This window comes from Aspergillus piperis (assembly GCF_003184755.1).
Source record: "Aspergillus piperis CBS 112811 unplaced genomic scaffold BO85scaffold_1, whole genome shotgun sequence".
Taxonomy (NCBI): domain Eukaryota; kingdom Fungi; phylum Ascomycota; class Eurotiomycetes; order Eurotiales; family Aspergillaceae; genus Aspergillus; species Aspergillus piperis.
Genome location: NW_020291591.1, coordinates 3,270,694 through 3,288,320, shown reverse-complemented (window position 1 = coordinate 3,288,320; position 17,627 = coordinate 3,270,694). Strand labels below are relative to the sequence as shown.

Below are 17,627 nucleotides of genomic sequence, written 5' to 3'. Positions count from 1 at the left end.
ATTAGAGTAGTTGGATAGCAGAACCCTATGCCCGCGGTCACTCTTAAGGGGAACTAGTACTTATAGCCAACGAGGCCTGGATTAACATGGAAGACAGGTTCAGATTGAGCAACATAATTATTTATATTATTATCGAAGGAAAAGCACTCGCTATCGAACAATATGACAAGCCCCAACACCACCGCCGCCTTCTTCGCCAAAGCCAACAAGTACCTCATGCCCACAGGAGTCCCTATCTCTCCAGTCATCATCACCGAAGCTAAAGGCACCTGGTTATATGACACCAACAACCGTCGCATCCTCGACTTTACCTCAGGCCAGATGAGCTCACTGCTCGGTCATTCCCATCCTGAGATCGTCACCACAATCCAGGAATACGCCGCCAAACTAGACCACCTCCTCAGCAACATGATCACCCACCCAGTGGTGGACCTAGCTGAGCGTCTCGCCCGGTTCCTCCCTCCACCTCTCGAAAAGTCCTTCTTCCTAAGCACCGGCTCCGAGTCTATCGAAGCTGCCATCAAAATGGCCAAAGCGTACACTGGAAAGTTCGAAGTTGTCGCCTTCAGCGCCAGTTACCATGGCCTCACCCAGGGTTCAGGATCAGCGACGTATTCCACAGGCCGGAAATGTGGTGGTCCGTGTATGCCAGGTCAGCTTGCCTTTCCCGCTCCATATGCATACCGCTCGCCCTTTCGCAAGGCGGATGGGACGTATGACTGGGAGATGGAGCTGATGTTTGGTTGGTCCATGATTGATCGGCAGAGTGTGGGGTCGCTGGCTGCGTTTGTCATGGAGCCTATTCTGTCGACCGGGGGGATTTTGGAGCTCCCCGATGCATATTTGCAACGCATGGCGATTGAGTGCAAGAAGCGCGGCATGTTGCTGATCATGGACGAGGCGCAGACAGGAGTTGGTCGCACTGGCCACATGTTTGCATTCGAGCAGGCTGGAATAGTCCCGGATATTCTAGCTTTGTCAAAGACTCTAGGATGTGGGCTTCCTTTGGCATCTGTAAGTACGACGGCTGAGATTGCTCAGGGGTGCGCGGACGCTGGGTTTCTTTGGTTGACGACACACTTAAATGATCCCCTTACTGCGGCGGTGGGAAATAAGGTGTTGGAGATTGTGGAGCGAGAGGATATCTGCCGGAGAGCGAGGGAGCGTGGTGGGCAGTTGAGGGAAGGCCTATTAAAGCTCCAGAAAAAGTACTGGTGTATTGGGGATGTACGCGGTCGGGGCCTTTTGCAGGGAATCGAGATCATATCCAGTCGGAGTACTCAGACTCCTGGGCCGGAGCTAGGTCAGTTGGTGTCAGACAGAGCCATGGCGTGTGGACTGTCGTGTAATGTTGTTAACCTTCCGGGGATGGGAGGAGTATTCCGCCTGGCGCCACCAGTGACGGTGTCATCGCAAGAAATTGAGGAGGGCCTGAGGATTCTGGATGAGGCGTTTTCCTATGTAGTTGGCAAGAGTTAAGGTGTTTAGGAGGTGAGCTTGATTAGTTATGTGAATGTTTACTGCAAGAGTTTCACACCCAGCATATTTCGTCAGGCGTAGCCCTCATTAAACAGGGCAGATTCATAACTTGGTGGCTTTGAAGAAATGTCCAACTGGCAATACCTTGGAGGTTCCAAGAGAACTTCTGTGTCATCACCAGGTACTCCAGATGCAAGTTCATCGGGAGTTCGGTCCATAACGTGATTATTGTAGCTCGGCAGTGGCTGATCACACGTCTCATCCATCAATCTGAGGGATTGAATCACGGAGCAAACAAAGGGGTCCTCTAGCAAAGGTGGCAAGGCACATTGAATCGAAATGGGCATATCTAAAAGGACCTATATTGTGGTCAGTAAGATGAACGAACAATGGACCTGGAAGTCATACAGCTGAGTGGTGACCATCGGGATTTAAGAGCTTGATTTGGACGGTGAGCGTGTGCTCGACACAAAGAAAATTAGTAGAGATGCTCTGTAGACATTCTTTTGGATCATTCGGCAGGTGAAGGAAGCGGGTTGTAGAATACCAGCAACCTTCAATATCGGATGTTATTCTGTATTCGTCTTCATCCCAACCTCTGGGATAATAGTCGTCCTTGACTATTATACGGGTCCTGCGGTTGGGAACAGGCTGTTGTAAGGCTCTGTGTGTCTCTTCAACCTTAGTGTGGATGGTTGCTACCTCGAGCCTTTTGCATAAAGGAATAAACTCCAACTTGATGGGGACTACACTCCCGAAGGTATAGGCCTGAGATGGTAATGAAACGCGATAGATTATCTTCTGCGGCCATATTTCTTGCATTATCTATTGAAATTAGCCTTTTAATTGAGACCTTACAAGGCAATATTGCATAATATCTCACCTTCGGCTCGGGTAGCAATAGTGATCTGTACATCCGACGCACCCTGACCCGGGTGTTAGCATGGATACGACGTCCGCCGACTGTGCTGATAGTAGCTTTCAGCTGATATCTAGCATAGCAGTCGCCAAGGCCCTCAATAGTGTCTGGTGTGCTGTTGGATAGGCAGAAGGTGAATGGGAACTCGTGGTTTCCAGCTGGTAGAGTAGTTGGTGATGGAGTCCCGGGATAAGGTAGAAAGTTCCAGGTTTGATACATGAATAGCCGCTCCAAGAACGGCATATGATGGTGAGCTCCCTTGGATTTCGGGAAGCTCTGCCAGCTATTCACATAATAAGTTAGTTTGAGTCACACAGAAGGAGTGATAGTCGTACTTCATGTAACGCCGCCCTTCAAAGTGCAGCTTGATATCCTTGACACAGAGTGGTTGGTTGAGGCATAACACGACCTTTCCTGTAACATGGCAGTATCCTGTTGATGATGAGTCCCCAGGAAGCCATATTATATCACTGTCAAGCCTGTTCCACGTCAGTATAACGACCCTTGTTGGGTGTAAATGCTCGCCGTTACCTGATACCAAAGTATGTCGGCGCATTCTCAGGGGGAGATGCTGCTCGGAAGAGGCTAGTTATTGCCATTGCAGATTTTCGATATTCATAGATACCACATTTTGCGTATGCTGGATTCTGCTGCAAGTAGTCATTTATATCTAAACGATAGTAATTACCCATTTTGTCGATGCCGCCGCAGGAGCGGGTAGGTTTCCTCTTTCGGAAATACCGGTATGTGTTTCAGGAAATCGATTCGATCTAGACACGCCCTGTTGATGATAGCAAGTCCTGTGATCATCCCAAGTAGTCTTTATTGGAGAGTAGATTTCTTCATGACCGACGCCTTGCCCAATTTGACACCGGTGTTGCTCTAGGTTTTGAGGTTGTCGCCTCTCAGAAGGTCGGGTTGCGGCGAAAGCCACTCGGTTCTCTCATGTTAAGAAGACTAAACCCTAATACAATAACACAAATAACCTATGCTGTATGGGTCATAGTTATATAACCACGGAATTGAATGGGCAAGTAGAGAATATATTTGAGTATCTAGCTACCTAAGCTGCACGTCGCTCTCTACCACTGATCAGATACGCAGCAGTATGAGTCTCAATTAACGGATCCAAAAGAAATCCTCGGTACGGCTTAAGACGATAATGAACAAACCTACGGTCCTTTGTGAGCGAAACAAAAATGAGAAAGTGTTGTTTGATTGTAACTCTGATGCGTCGGTGGCTGAACCTGATAAAGATGAAATACGAGGAAGATGGGAGGCCAATTATTACCCAATCTGGGGAGGGGGTAACAATGTAAAACCGTCAGGAGAAGCCCCTAGAGTCCTTGGATCGTCTGAGATTGATACCTACGCATGTTCGTGTTTACGAAAGGACTATGTGGGAGGGAGCGGACATAGATCTATTCGAATATAGAAACACAGATAAATAGTAACCCATGCTAGGCGGAGATACTTACAGGTGATTAGACATGCCACTTCTCACAGTACTTTCCATGAGTAAGCGCCTGGTTAATGCTAAAGCAAGTAATTCTTTCATTCTTTCATTATATCATTTCCGGTAAACTCATTGACTATTGGGACTACCATCCACGCTACTAACTACCCCATCATCCCCCCAGCCCTCGCAACCTTCCTCGCTCGCTGCTGTCGACGATTATGATTCGCCCGACTAGCTTTATTCTCCTCTTTCCTCTGCCGCGCAACAGCAGGGTTACTATTCCCAGGAGTACTACCCTGCTGGCCTGCACCACGTCCCCGACCTCTCCCACCGCGTCCGCGTCCTCCTCTTCCTCTTGGGCTGTTGCTCCCACCTGCCTCACTCTCGTCGTCATCTTCCGTTCCAGCACCAGGTCTCCGATACGACGTAGCCGGCAACTCAGGCTGATTCAAACCCCCACCATCAGCAGCACCAAAAGCCATCTTATCCTCCAATCTAGCCATCCGTTTCGGATCCCTCGACAACATAACTGCCCACCCCTCGATCGCTTCATCCGTCATGCCGGTTTCGCGCTTAAGCGAAGCGCGGGGCTGTGAGCGTCTTGTGGCAGAGTCGCGCGCGAACAGGGCCGGATTAGATTTATATGTGCGGTAGAGGGAGAGTTCTGCCTCTTGTTGTTGCTCTGCTGCGGCCTTGGCATCGTCGGTGGTGGTGTCATCAATGGTTCCGCCGACGTCGGCAATGTCGTAGGTATCGTCGCGTTCGTCGTCGTCGGAGTCAAAGGTTGCTAGGGCGGAAAGGATAGCAGCTTTGTTCGCGGAGTGGTGGGTGCGGTCGGCGAGGAGGTCGTCGGCTTGGGTGGTGTTGGTGCGGCGGCCGTGGTGGAGGGTAGACTGGTCAGATAGTTCGGCAAGGTCAACGTCGTTGTCGAAGATGTTTTTGCGGGCTGGGAGGGTTGACTCTGTGGGTGGTGGTGTTGAGCGGGGTGGGAGAGGGTCGTGGGGGATGGTTGAGGTTGATGTTGATGTAGGAAGTTGTTCGAATTTGTCGAGGGTGCGGAGCTCAGAGGGGATGGAGTCGTCGAGGAGATGCGAGACGATTGTTTCGGGGTCGTCGTTGTAGTGGTCTAGCAAGCGGGTGATGTAGCCGGAGCCTAGGTCGGGGAAAAGATCTTGGACTTGGGTGATCAAAGACATGCGGTGAATGTGCATGTCTTCGGGAGCGGGGAGATCCGTAGCAGCGCGGCCTTTGCCTTTGTCGAGGAGTCGCTTCTTTTGTTTTTGATGGCGACGGTGGAAGACTTTCGTTTCTTCTTGATAGGTTCGTAGACTGGTGAGGAGGTCTTGGCCTCGTTTCTGGGGGTGGGTGCTGAGATGGCGGTCGAGACGGACGAGGAGGTCTGTACTGCATATAACGTCGGATAGGAGGGTGGGCTCCTTTTTCGTTGTTGAGGATCCGACGCCAGCGCTGGATTTTAGACTGTATAGCTGGTCCAGCAGCGCGGAGAGGTTCAGCTTTGGCCCCTTCAGAAGCGATGCTAGACCAACGTAGACATTCGCTACGAGGACGCTGCGGATATCCGCTCGTTTGTGTGTTTGGTATGCATCGGCGAATGTGTCCAGAAAGTCAGATCCGGTCATGAGCACCTGGCCGCAACCGGGGAGTGCGGACGCCAGGATAGTCAAGAGGCGAATGTCAGAGAGGATAGCCGTAGACTCCGTGGGGTTGAGCGAGGCAAGCTCTCTGATAATCTTCGTCTTGGCCTTCTCAAGGCTGGATGTTATTGTATCATGATGCTTGTTCCAGGCATCAGACAATAGTCGCTTCATGGCAGCGCTTGAAGGGTAGGTGCAACGCATGTTCGCAAGGACATGTACATCAAGCAGCTCGGACGGTGTTGCAGAGGCATCCAGAAGGAACCTCCTCGTTAACAAGAAGCAAAGCTTCCGTAATGATCGCGCTTTAAGCCCGGCATGGAAGCCAGATGAGCCATAGGTGGCAGATTGATGATAGAAGGAGGTCAAGAAGGTCACGGCAGTTTCATCGTGGGCGGCAATTTCTTTGAATTGGGAATCAGGAGCTTCAGTGCGTACTTGCAGAAGCAAGATCCACGCATCTATATAGAGCTCCCATTCGTTGGGTGGTACGGTGCTCTGCACCTCCGGGGGTGGAACCGGTGCCAAAGGAGGTAGTGGTTCCGGCATGACGCAGTGGATGGGCTTTGTCGACCGTCAAGCTCGGAAATTGTAAAATTGAATTGGACTATTTATGCTTGAACGTTGGAAGCCGACCACACGCCTGGACCATCCACCAATATCGTCACTGGGCAATCCATCAGCCCCTCTGTCGGCTGCAAAATTCAGTGCGGATCCTGACGTCAGGTGACTTGAGCCTCGGCCTCCGCTCTGTTGCGGGGACGGAGATGGCCGCAGTAGTACCTGCATGGAGACAAAGCGGATCTGCACTTTTATTTATTGTGAATATATTTGCAAAGTAAAGGTTATTTTAAAAGTCAATCTAATATGAATAGGAGATACTAAATAATTTACTACTATTGCTAGTAGCCAACAGATTCTACTCAAGCGCTGTCTAATACAATAAAATTGAGATGTATACAATGATGTCATCATCCATGCAACAGAAAAATATAAATCTACTTACTTACACAGCACTAATGAATGATTTGATTTTCATATACTCTCTACCTTCCAGTGAATATTATTCACTGAGACAATTGTCATATATCGGATTTGGCCGACATACTTTGCGTGGCTAAGCATTTGTGGAAACTTACTTTCCTTCCCACCCCGGATCTTGGCTTCACTTCAGGGACGTCTAGCTCTTCCTTGAAACCCATTGTGTGGCAAACAGCACCTAGAGGAGGCGAACATTCTGTCGCACAACTCCCATAACAAAGAATTCCCCCTCTTTAGTAGTCCTTCAGTAACTCGTTTATCGCAAACTATCCACGCCATACCCCCGATCACTATGTAATGGCTCCGAACCAAAGGGTTGACCAGTTGACCTATACAGCCAACACGGATACTGAGCCGGAATCCACTAGAAATAGCTGGATAATGTTGTAAGAAGGTTGCATAAGACTGTGCATAGTGACTACGAAAAGGACAATGACACGAGTCCATCGTGGATGCCATTGGGCCCAGCTGCAAATACTCCCTCGGGACCCGAAGTATACCGGATTCGAGGGCCACTCCGGGCATCCCTGTAAATCTATTCCTCTTCCGTAATCGATGGATAATGACATCTAAAACGCGCGAGGGTACTTAGATGCCCCAAGCCTCTCTGAAAGTACAAAATGAGGCCAGACAAATAGTGCCCAGAAATCTTGGCTGGTTCAAGAGTTCGACACACGGCCGCTGGTATCTTCAATCAGCAGTATGCGCGTCCTCGTAATTGGCGGGACCGGACGATGTGGCAGGCTTGTCATTGACGAGCTGCTGGGACGAGGTAGGCTCCTGCTACTTTATAACACATACGATGTGGTGATGGATATGGCTAATATGTCCAAGGTCACCAGGTCACTACCCTAGCCCGAACACCTGTTGCGCTGGGTGGTCCACGACCCGGTCTAGATGTCATCAAAGGCAAGTACCAGATAAAGTCTCGCTGCTGCTACTGCTTCGATTGCAGAGTGCTCCACGGCTGACATATCTCAGGCACTCCGATGAACTTAGATGACGTACGAGCCGCGTTCAAAGCAGACAAGCCCGACGTGGTGATCGTAACGCTGAATGCGCCTCGAGCGAGCGATAGTCCGTTTGCTGCCGCCATCTCTCCCCCTCGTTTAATGGCCGACTGCAACGCCAATGTAGTGGCTGCAATGAAAGAGTTTGGGGTCCGCAAGACTGTGATTCTGCAGGCATTCGGGGTGGGAGCATCCTGGGCTAATCTGCACATTCTGCTGCGGCTACTTATGAAGACATCTAATATGTCACATCAGTACGATGATCACAATGAAACAGAAAGGGAAGTCCTGGCCAGCGGGGTCGGTTATGTGTTTGTGAGGCCGTCGCGGCTAGTCGAAACGGAAGAAACTGCCATCAAGGTGTGGCAGGATGACGGTAAGGGAGTTCCCATGATGGCTAGTACGAGTCGAATTAGCGTGGCGCGATATTTGGTCGATGTGGCCGAGAGTGATGAATGGGATAACACGGCTCCAGTTATCACCAACTGAATCGAATCGGGATCGGGACGGGAGGTGGAGATGTTGCGGGGGTGGAGATTGGTGTGGTTTAATCGTTTGTCTGTTTTGCTTGTGGGATTTCTGGGTCAGGGTGGGTATGTATAATATTGATGATGTGATAATATTCCCGGCAGGTATACGGTATGCCTGGATGTGTAATGATAATGAGGAAATTGAATAAGGCATGCATTATGTTGAAATTAGGGAACTGGTTTTCATTTACTACATAAATAATGCAGGCACTGCATAATATTTTGATAATGTAAGTAGTGGCTGTCCGGAATATGTGTTGTTCCATTGGTATTTGACCACATGATATTAGTGGCTTATCACGGATGAGTCATAATCGAGATCGACACCAGATCCGGCATCGGCGGTGGCGCGAGCCAATCAAGGGGAAGGTAAAAGAAAAGTGCCACTAGCATATGGCACAGAAAATTGCTCGTCGTTGAGTCTCTGTCACTTCCCTCTGCTATCATCCAAGCAACCGGCGTGACAATGGTGAGGCAGCTTGTTTGGCAGCGGGCCACCGCCTCTCAGAGGGTAAGTCGTGCCGTTATCAGCCCGATTGACTCCCCTAGCAGCTTGGACTGACCACTCCACTTCCCCGTATCATAGTTGGCCCCGAAGTGCCTCTCTCCGCAACGACTGTTCAGTCGCCGTGGTCTGGCCACGGAGGCTTCTCCGGCAGCCTCCTCCCGCTTGCCTCCCTACCCGAAGATCGTTCAAAACCTCGAAAACGTCCGTCGCGTGCTCGGTCAGGACCGCAACTTGACATTGGCGGAGAAGATCCTCTATGCCCATCTGGACAACCCCGAGGAGTCCCTTCTGACCGGCACCAACAATGGCCGTGACATTCGCGGCAAGGCCAACTTGAAATTGAAGCCCGATCGCGTGGCGATGCAGGATGCGTCGGCCCAGATGGCACTTTTGCAGTTCATGTCTTGCGGTCTCCCCTCGACGGCCGTGCCCGCGAGTATCCACTGCGACCACATGATTGTTGGTGAGCGTGGTGCTGACACTGATCTGCCGGCATCCATCAAGGGTAACAGCGAGGTGTTTGACTTCCTGGAGAGTGCTGCCAAGCGCTATGGAATTGAGTTCTGGCCCCCTGGTGCCGGTATCATTCACCAGAGCGTTCTGGAGAACTACGCTGCCCCGGGTCTGATGATGCTGGGAACTGACAGTCACACCCCCAACGCCGGTGGTCTGGGTGCCATTGCCATTGGTGTCGGTGGTGCAGATGCTGTTGATGCGCTGGTTGACGCCCCTTGGGAGCTCAAGGCGCCCCGCGTCCTGGGTGTGCGTCTGGAGGGCAAGCTCAACGGCTGGGCTGCCCCCAAGGACATCATCCTCCACTTGGCCGGTAAGCTCACCGTCCGTGGTGGAACCGGCTTCATCATTGAGTACCACGGACCTGGTCTGGAGACCCTGAGCTGCACTGGTATGGCCACCATCTGTAACATGGGTGCCGAGGTGGGCGCGACGACCTCCGTGTTCCCCTTCTCCCCCAACCACGTTCCCTACCTGCAGGCGACTCACCGGGCTGATGTTGCCCGTGCCGCCTCTGAGATCGCCGGTTCCGGTCCCAGGAACCTTCTCCGTGCCGATGGCGGTGCTGAGTATGACCAGCTGATCACCATCGACCTGTCGACGCTGGAGCCTCACATCAACGGTCCCTTCACCCCCGATTTCTCCGTTCCCTTGTCTGCTTTCGCCGACACCGTTCGTGAGAAGCAATGGCCCGAGTCCCTTGGTGCGGGTCTGATTGGTAGCTGCACAAACAGTTCCTACGAGGACATGACCCGTGCGGAGAACCTGGTCAAGCAGGCCTCTGCCGCCGGTCTTCAGCCCAAGTCCGACTTCTTCATCACCCCCGGTAGTGAGCAGATTCGCGCCACCCTGGACCGCGATCAGACTCTGTCGACCTTCTCGCAGGCTGGCGGTACCGTCCTGGCCAACGCCTGCGGTCCCTGCATTGGTCAGTGGAAGCGCACAGACGGTGTCCCCAAGGGCGAGGACAACGCCATCCTTACCTCCTACAACCGGAACTTCCCCGGTCGTAACGACGGCAACCGGAGAACCATGAACTTCCTGGCCTCCCCTGAGCTCGTCACCGCCATGGTTTACTCTGGAAGCACCACCTTCAACCCCATGACCGACAGCATTACCACCCCCAGCGGTGAGGAATTCCGCTTCCAGCCTCCCACCGGCTACGCTCTTCCCAGTGACGGCTTTGCCGACGGTAACCCTGACTTCCAGCCCACTGCCGCTGTGCCCGACCCGTCCTGCGAGGTGATTGTCTCCCCCACCTCGGATCGTCTGGCCCTTCTGGAGCCCTTCGCTCCCTTCCCCAAGGGCGACCTCTCCGGCCTTAAGGTTCTGTACAAGGTCCGTGGTCAGTGCACGACTGACACCATCTCGGCGGCTGGTCCGTGGTTGAAGTACAAGGGTCACCTGCCCAACATCTCCGCCAACACCCTGATCGGTGCCGTCAACGCCGCCACCGGTGAGACTAACGTTGCCTACGACGAGGACGGCAAGCAGTACTCCATTCCGGACCTGGCCGCCCAGTGGAAGGCCAACGGTGTTGAGTGGCTGGTCGTGGCTGAGGAGAACTACGGTGAGGGTAGTGCACGTGAGCACGCTGCCCTGCAGCCCCGTTACCTGGGTGGACGCATCATCGTGGCCAAGAGCTTTGCCCGTATCCACGAGACAAACCTGAAGAAGCAGGGTGTCGTTCCCTTGACTTTCGAGAACTCTGCCGACTATGACAAGATTGATGCTTGTGACCAGGTGGCCACCGAGGGACTGTATGAGGTCTTGCAGGCTGGTGGACAGGGCTCCATCCAGCTGCGGGTGACCAAGCGCAGCGGCGAGTCGCTGGTGATCCCCGTCAAGCACACTCTCAGTCCGGACCAGTGTGCTTTTGTCCTGGCCGGTAGTGCGTTGAACTTGCTGGCTCAGAAGGCCAACAAGAAAAGTGCTTGATTAATGGGTGATGGGTGAAAATTCAGCGAAGTGTACATATATCCATCTGTTGGTGTTTTGTTCTATCTACTTTCGAGCGTTATATTAGTAGATCATGTTAGACAATAAACTGTCTGGACTTGATTCTCGCATCCTAACAAGTAGATGCTATTTAATTATAACCAAGGAGCTCAGCAACGCTTATGAAGCAGGCCGAAGCAAAGCAGAGAAACAATTATGCTATTCCCAACAACCCAACTATCTGACCACCAAGTAACGAGTGTCCCCTACTTCCCATCATAAGCCCACTCCCTCCCCAAGTCCAACCTCCCCTTTTCCATCTCCTCGACCCCCACAAATTCCGGCTTAATATACCTCGCCGTCAACGCAAACCTCAATCTCTTATCCGGAATAACCGAATGCTACACAATCAGCATCCACTGCACCTACCCCAACCATCCCCATGAAACAGACATGGACGAAAAGAAAAAAAGGGATAAATCATACCTCAAAAAACTTCTGCAACCCCTCCCCAGTCATAACCACCAGATCACCATGATTCACCTCCATCTTAATACACGGCGTCGCCTCCCCTCCCCCACCAGTACCACCTTTCTTCATACTCAACAGTCCCTCACGCCTCAACTCATCATACCCCTCGCGATCAATACTCCCACTCAGCAACCCCGCCTTGAGCTCCCTCCGCCGGAGATAATTCTTGCATCCAGGCAAGACCGGATCCTCTTCGAGGAGTTTCTTCGCTCTGCTGTAGCCATGGTAGTATTTGTATTTCATGCGCACGAGCATGGTGGATTTTGCGCCTAAAGAGAGGGTGGAGATCGTTGGTCCGAGGGAGGATTCGCCGTCGTCGTGGTACTATCCATAGAGTGAATATTCTTCTGGACGGAGATTTTGGGAGCCCCGGAAAGAGGGCAAGGGAGATATGTACGTACCCCGATTCTCATATCCTCCAGATACCCCAACAGGAGCATTTCGTTTGGCGGAAGGAAGATATCCCCCGCGGTAAGATGGGCTTGCTTGCTGGCCCAAATTAGACGGCCCATGGCCCGCAAAATTGGGGGACAGGCTTCCTTGAAGGATTTTGAGGAGACGGAGACGACGTATTTGTATGGCATACCCTGTTTCAGTTCTTTGTTAGGGTCTGTTGTGAGAATGGTAGGAAGGTTATGGACGCACATAATTAACAGCGAAATGAGCAGTCAATGTCTCGGCAACTACATACACCATTAGCATCCACCCCCTTCATCCCCATAGATGAAGACAACTCACCCACATTCTGCGCCAACGGATATCTCCTCAACCCTAGCTCCTCGCACTGCAACTGCTCAAATAACTTATCCGGTCCATTACGCCGGGTATTTATCTCGCGATTCGCAACTAAATGCATGATACTCCCCACCCCGGGGATAGTATACGTAAGTTTTCTATATGGATAAAGAGATACATCGTCAACCTCCGGAACCATGAACTTCGCGTCCCAGCTAAGCGCACGCTTAATAGGGCTCATTTCCATGTCATCGATCACCCATCGCAGAGCGATAGGTCGTATGGGTAGAATGTGCTCAAAGGGACACTTCCACTCCCTGTCTCTGACGGAATCATCATCCGCGCATCGCCATCCCCACCAATACCGCCGGGAAATGCACCGCTTGCATAGGGGACATATGATTCCTTTCCAGGTGATCCTCTTCGACAACGCATCGCTGTCAACACCTTTCAATGTGGAAAGTAAGTCCGGCACGAGGCTGTAATGTGGATGGATGGTTGGGTCCGGAGGGAGACGGGATTTGAGGAATTTCTCGTGGAAGATGAGATCCGCTGGTGCTGAAGACGAGCCGCTGATCATCCAGAAGAGTTTACAAGATGACTGCAGACACATCCAACCTTGATCGTATATGCGTACGCTATATTGATTGCACGCTCCGCAGCGGGCCTGCTCTGCCTGCATTGCATAATCCCTCTTCTTTCTCTCCAAGGGAGAGGGGGAATGCTTCGCAGCCCACCAGCTCTTACTACCCAGATCCACCTTCTCGAACCGGACCTTTGCACCCGTTCTTCTACCGATGCGTTCGTACCACACGTGCGTGATCCGGAAATACGCCATGACGTTGTACCGGTGCGGGAGAGATCTGTTTAGAAGAGTGTTGCGGTTTCCTGTAGGGTTATCAACATTGCAATGCGAAATGCGGCACGGCCTACTCACCAATCACAATCCCCACTGGAACATTTAACTCCATACTAGTCAGTATACTGCTCATCGCCGCACTATCGCCATCCTGGTCCTTGATGAGCACTAGGTCCCCGTTTGCATCTTTGGTGCAGCCGCCTCCGCTGGACATAATATTGTCAGCTCTCGACAAAGATTATGAGATTTGAAGGAGAATAGGACATACACACGAGTAATAACCACCTCATCATCCAAATACGACCGTATCCCACAGTCCGCATCGATCAGGAACCCCCAGCATATGTTCCCGTTATGATAGACTCCGCCTTGCACAGAGCGGAACCAGGGCAGGGCATCGCAGAGTTCGGGTCTGTTCTACTTAGTAATTATATAGGTTAGTACGGTTGGGGGAAAGAGGGACGGTAGGGTATGCGTACCTCAGCCCAGGCTGGGGGTTGGCCTTCTGTTTCTTGTTCTTGGCGCTCCGGGTAAGGGTGTGAGTGGGTATGCGCTGTAGGATTGGATATACGGGTGAAAGTAGTGGTCGTTGTAGGGCGAGACTTTCGGGGTCGTGTAATGCGTCCTGAGGTTATGGGTTGGGGTTGGGGTTTGCTTGTCGCTGTTGCCCTAATGGGTCTTTTGGGGCTCATGACGGGTGGTGTATGGATAGGTAGTTAATGAGTGGTTGTAAGGGGATATATAGAAAGAGAGTATACTTTTTCGAAGGAGTGGTTGCAAGAATGGTCTAATATTGGATGGTGTGAAGTCTGGTTAGCTGGTAGTCGTGGTCATAAGCTATTGTGTAGTCATGACGGAGGGGTGAGGATATCAGCATAGCGTCATCAAGTGTTCAACTGTGAGGGTTGGAAGAGCTGAGGGTAAGTTCGTTCTAAGAATGATATTTAAATCCGAACCCTATCTGAGGGGAGCTGTAACATACAGAGGATGTAGTCTTTGAGGCATGAAATACTCTGATCTATACAATATCTAGGTAAGATTGGTGTCTCTCACAACACATCTATTTCCCAAACACATCCTTCTGTTCCGGTACCAAAGTGATCATCTTCCCCGTTTCTACGCCGGAGCGCAGGTTATTCAACACGAGCAACTCCATCTCTCGTTGCGTCTCATAAGTCATGGTACCAATATGCGGCAGCAGCATGACCCGGGGGTTGTTCACCAGCCCCGGCTCAATGGCGGGTTCATTCTCGTAGACATCCAGTCCAGCCGACCATACCTAAATCATCACATTAGCCCGGTTACCCTTATCTTCGAAGAAGAAGTTGACTAACCTTGCCCGACTCCAGCGCCTCAACCAAGGCCTTCTCATCAATCAGCGCTCCACGCGCCGTGTTGACAATGATGACTCCATCCTTCATCTTCTGAAACTCCGACTTGCCAATAATGCGACGAGTGGACGCGTTGAGCGCCAGGTTCAAACTCAACACATCAGCATTGGCGAGAAGCTCATCAAACGAGACGTAGGTCGCTCCGTCCTCGAGTTCCGGGGACAGACGCGACCGGTTATGGTACTGGATGGTCATTCCGAAGGCACGCGCACGACGAGCCACCTCCTGCAACTCATTAATATGATGCTCCTCGGGTCCTGTGTGCTTAACTTACACGGCCGATTCCTCCCATGCCGAGAATTCCAAGCACCTTGTTCTGGGGATCATGTCCGAGGCCAGTTTGGCCGAGAAACTTCCCTATTCCATGGTTATATTGAGTTGTGACTGGGCTGGAATGGATAGGCTCACCTTCGCGGAGCGACGAGACGGGAATGTATGCCTGTCGCAATGCGCCGATCATTAGGAAGATGGCCACATCGGCGGTGGCGTTGTTGACTGCAACGGGAGTGCTAGAGACAGCGATTCCTGGGATAGTTAGTGTGCGTCATGCTAGGAGGAGAGACTGTGTGTACCTTTCTTTGTGCAAGCCGCGACATCGATGTTATCGTAGCCTGCGCCATTGTGGGCGATGTACTTGAGTGAGGAAGGCAGGACGGAAACTAGTTCTGCGTCGAAAGGGCCGGTGAACTGAAGCGTTTTAGCTATTTTCTTAAGTATATCGTCATGAAGCCTGCCCACCTTCGTAGAAGTATTGGAGCGATAGATGGCGACAACATCGTCGTACTGGCCGTCGCGACAGTTGCGGAGAAAGTCCTCGCGAGTTCCGGAGGGGAATTCCTTCAAGGTCAGAATAGAGGAGAGATCATTCCATTCGGGGATGGAATGGGTGATGGCACCGATCAGCAATGCGGCGGGCATGATGGCGATGATGTCAAGGAAAAGAGTATCCTGCGGGGAGAAGAGGAGAAAGGAAAGGAAGAAGAAAAGAAGAACAGACAAGGTGTGAGGGATATACAACGGGGAATATCCGATTAATCAGGGCATTTATGAATGGCCGGTGGAGGTAGATCCACCATTTGGCGTGGGGGGAGACTTTTGATTACTATGTAATCTAGCAAGATATCATCCAGCGATAATAACGCAATAATACAGCAATAACCAGATAGAAAAGAGGGTATGCGGGGTCGGCCATCCAATTTGGGATGCCGTCGGCTATTGACCGGGTAGGAGTCAATAGCCGACGCGGAGCTCCTCCGGCGACTGAATCCATTACTTCTGATTCAAAAGATTACAATTTCTTCCCCCACGTCATGTATTGAGTTCCATTCCTCTTTTCATTCTTTTTTACACTTCTCCTTCCTATCTCAACTTCTCTCATACATCCATCATGACCGTCAACTCTACAGAAACCACCCAGGCCCTCGTCCTGCACGGCGCCAAAGATCTCCGCCTAGTAAGAGCTTCCCCGCACCCCACTCTCCTACTCTTTCTATCTTCAGAAACGTCTCTAACAAAAACCAGGAACCGCGCCCTCTCTCCCCTCCAACCGGCAGTGAAGTCCAAGTCGCCATTCGCGCCACTGGTCTCTGTGGCTCCGACCTGCACTACTACACCCACGGGCGGAATGGCGACTTCGTGGTGCGTGAACCCATGTGCCTGGGCCACGAATCCTCCGGCATCGTCACAGCCATCGGCCCCGAGGTAACCACCCACGCCGTGGGCGACCGCGTCGCCCTCGAAGTCGGCTTTGCCTGTCGTCAATGCGCCCTCTGTCAACAAGGGCGCTATAACATCTGCCCTCAGATGAAGTTCCGCAGCAGCGCGAAACTCTTCCCCCATCTCGACGGCACCCTCATGGAACGTACCAACCACCCCGCCTCCCTCTGCCACAAGCTTCCCTCTCACGTCTCCTACGCCGGCGGTGCCCTCGTTGAGCCCCTCGCCGTCTGTCTACATGCCATCCGCCGCTCCCGGCCCCCAACCGCCGAGGACGTCTCCCTCGCGCAGTCCCTCGGCGAACCCGCCGCCGCCTTGATCTTCGGCGCCGGCGCTATCGGCCTCCTCCTGGCCTCTGCGCTGGCCGCCTCCCAGAACTTCTCCTCCATCGTGGTAGCAGACATTGATGCCTCCCGACTGGCTATTGCTGACGAGCTGGGACTGGGTCTCAAGACCACTCTCATCCCCAAGGCGGATCCCGCGAACCCCGCGCCAGCCCGCGATGCCCCGGCCGCCGAGCAGACGGCTTGGGCGCTGCAGAATGCCCAGCGCGTGGCGGGGATCTTGAAGGAGTCAGCGGGTGTGGAGAAGACAGGCTATGCACGCGTGTATGACTGCACAGGCGTGCCGGCGTGTGTGCAGGCCGGGATCTATGCCGCGGGGGCGGGTGGAGTGTTGGTGCAAATTGGCATGGGCCATCCCGTGCAGACACTTCCTGTTGGAGCGGCGGCGCTGAGAGAGGTCGACATTCTGGGAGTGTTCCGGTATGATGGGTATGCGTATCCCGCGGCCATTGAGCTGATGGCGAGTGGGAAGATGGATCGTGTGGAGAAGATGGTGGTGACGCATCGGGTGGCGCTGGCGGATGGGGATCGAGCGTTCAACCTGTCGGGCAAGGGAGTGGATGAGGAGGGGCGACCGGTCGTGAAGGTGGTAATTGAGAGTGGAAGCGATGCCTGAGCGGATGAACTAATCTATTCAAAATGATGATGGTGACGATGACGACGATGATGAAGTTACGGAGTGTATAGTAGTAGAGCAATCCCGGAGAACAAGTCCGCATTTAAATAACCCTACAGACAGTATATATGAAAAATACTATCCCAACTAGATGTTCTACCTGTTATATACCCCGTCCATACCTACATGTTCACAATATTAGTCTCCTCCAGTCTCTGGATGTGAACCGTTACCGCTACCTTTGGAGGAGCTTCAATACGTATCCCTCAACTATGTCCTGCACAATGTCATTGATTACAATGTTTAAATATGTTAACGTTATCAACGATTCATCATCTACTTGTTCCCCAGGGCTTCTGGGATATTGTTGTCTTCTTTATGCA

General features: G+C 52.2%; 7 protein-coding genes across 7 annotated transcripts; 4 read left to right on the top strand and 3 right to left on the bottom strand.

Moving 5' to 3' along the window:
- The first annotated feature begins 25 nt into the window (after nt 1-25).
- Nucleotides 26-1,541, top strand: BO85DRAFT_444905 (aspartate aminotransferase family protein). The gene has a single exon (XM_025659136.1). It carries the CDS (start codon nt 163-165, stop codon nt 1,477-1,479), a length of 1,317 nt encoding a protein of 438 aa, XP_025521598.1. The 5' UTR covers nt 26-162; the 3' UTR covers nt 1,480-1,541.
- Nucleotides 1,542-1,550: 9 nt separating this feature from the next.
- BO85DRAFT_483501 (arrestin family protein) lies at nt 1,551-2,997 on the bottom strand (the record flags this gene model as incomplete). The annotated part of the gene is made up of 5 exons (XM_025663163.1): nt 1,551-1,838; nt 1,888-2,304; nt 2,363-2,681; nt 2,734-2,877; nt 2,930-2,997. The coding sequence occupies 5 exons, from the start codon at nt 2,995-2,997 to the stop codon at nt 1,551-1,553; spliced, it is 1,236 nt and encodes a 411-aa protein (XP_025521597.1).
- Nucleotides 2,998-3,935: 938 nt separating this feature from the next.
- On the bottom strand, nt 3,936-6,156 carry BO85DRAFT_444904 (ASCC2 family CUE domain-containing protein). The gene has a single exon (XM_025659135.1). The coding sequence runs from the start codon at nt 6,059-6,061 to the stop codon at nt 4,019-4,021; it is 2,043 nt and encodes a 680-aa protein (XP_025521596.1). The 5' UTR covers nt 6,062-6,156; the 3' UTR covers nt 3,936-4,018.
- A 1,099-nt stretch (nt 6,157-7,255) lies between these two features.
- On the top strand, nt 7,256-8,267 carry BO85DRAFT_516099 (NAD(P)-dependent oxidoreductase; the record flags this gene model as incomplete). Its single annotated transcript, XM_025664827.1, has 3 exons — nt 7,256-7,325; nt 7,388-7,444; nt 7,535-8,267. The coding sequence occupies 3 exons, from the start codon at nt 7,256-7,258 to the stop codon at nt 8,050-8,052; spliced, it is 645 nt and encodes a 214-aa protein (XP_025521595.1). The 3' UTR covers nt 8,053-8,267.
- Nucleotides 8,268-8,455: 188 nt separating this feature from the next.
- Nucleotides 8,456-11,174, top strand: BO85DRAFT_411815 (aconitate hydratase ACO2). The gene is made up of 2 exons (XM_025657542.1): nt 8,456-8,604; nt 8,680-11,174. Exons 1-2 carry the CDS (start codon nt 8,560-8,562, stop codon nt 11,050-11,052), a joined length of 2,418 nt encoding a protein of 805 aa, XP_025521594.1. The 5' UTR covers nt 8,456-8,559; the 3' UTR covers nt 11,053-11,174.
- A 144-nt stretch (nt 11,175-11,318) lies between these two features.
- BO85DRAFT_411810 (hybrid D-mandelate dehydrogenase-like dehydrogenase/2OG-Fe(II) oxygenase) lies at nt 11,319-15,710 on the bottom strand (the record flags this gene model as incomplete). The annotated part of the gene is made up of 14 exons (XM_025657541.1): nt 15,307-15,710; nt 15,141-15,255; nt 14,977-15,093; nt 14,843-14,925; nt 14,512-14,793; nt 14,271-14,456; nt 13,657-13,802; nt 13,446-13,589; nt 13,256-13,383; nt 12,322-13,206; nt 12,229-12,266; nt 11,985-12,170; nt 11,539-11,907; nt 11,319-11,453 (listed from the first exon to the last, which is right to left on the bottom strand). Exons 1-14 carry the CDS (start codon nt 15,484-15,486, stop codon nt 11,319-11,321), a joined length of 2,994 nt encoding a protein of 997 aa, XP_025521593.1. The 5' UTR covers nt 15,487-15,710.
- A 167-nt stretch (nt 15,711-15,877) lies between these two features.
- On the top strand, nt 15,878-17,402 carry BO85DRAFT_388159 (NAD(P)-dependent alcohol dehydrogenase). Its single transcript, XM_025656703.1, has 2 exons — nt 15,878-16,021; nt 16,090-17,402. The coding sequence occupies exons 1-2, from the start codon at nt 15,956-15,958 to the stop codon at nt 17,242-17,244; spliced, it is 1,221 nt and encodes a 406-aa protein (XP_025521592.1). The 5' UTR covers nt 15,878-15,955; the 3' UTR covers nt 17,245-17,402.
- The last annotated feature ends 225 nt before the right edge of the window (nt 17,403-17,627 follow it).

Excerpts from the sequence above, each read along its gene's own strand:
- BO85DRAFT_388159 (XM_025656703.1), top strand. The coding sequence starts at position 15,956 with ATGACCGTCAACTCTACAGAAACCACCCAGGCCCTCGTCCTGCACGGC. Across the intron at positions 16,022-16,089 it reads GCGCCAAAGATCTCCGCCTA|GAACCGCGCCCTCTCTCCCC; the intron begins GTAAGAGCTTCC and ends AACAAAAACCAG.
- BO85DRAFT_444905 (XM_025659136.1), top strand. The coding sequence starts at position 163 with ATGACAAGCCCCAACACCACCGCCGCCTTCTTCGCCAAAGCCAACAAG.
- BO85DRAFT_411815 (XM_025657542.1), top strand. The coding sequence starts at position 8,560 with ATGGTGAGGCAGCTTGTTTGGCAGCGGGCCACCGCCTCTCAGAGG. Across the intron at positions 8,605-8,679 it reads GGGCCACCGCCTCTCAGAGG|TTGGCCCCGAAGTGCCTCTC; the intron begins GTAAGTCGTGCC and ends CCCGTATCATAG.
- BO85DRAFT_444904 (XM_025659135.1), bottom strand. The coding sequence starts at position 6,061 with ATGCCGGAACCACTACCTCCTTTGGCACCGGTTCCACCCCCGGAGGTG.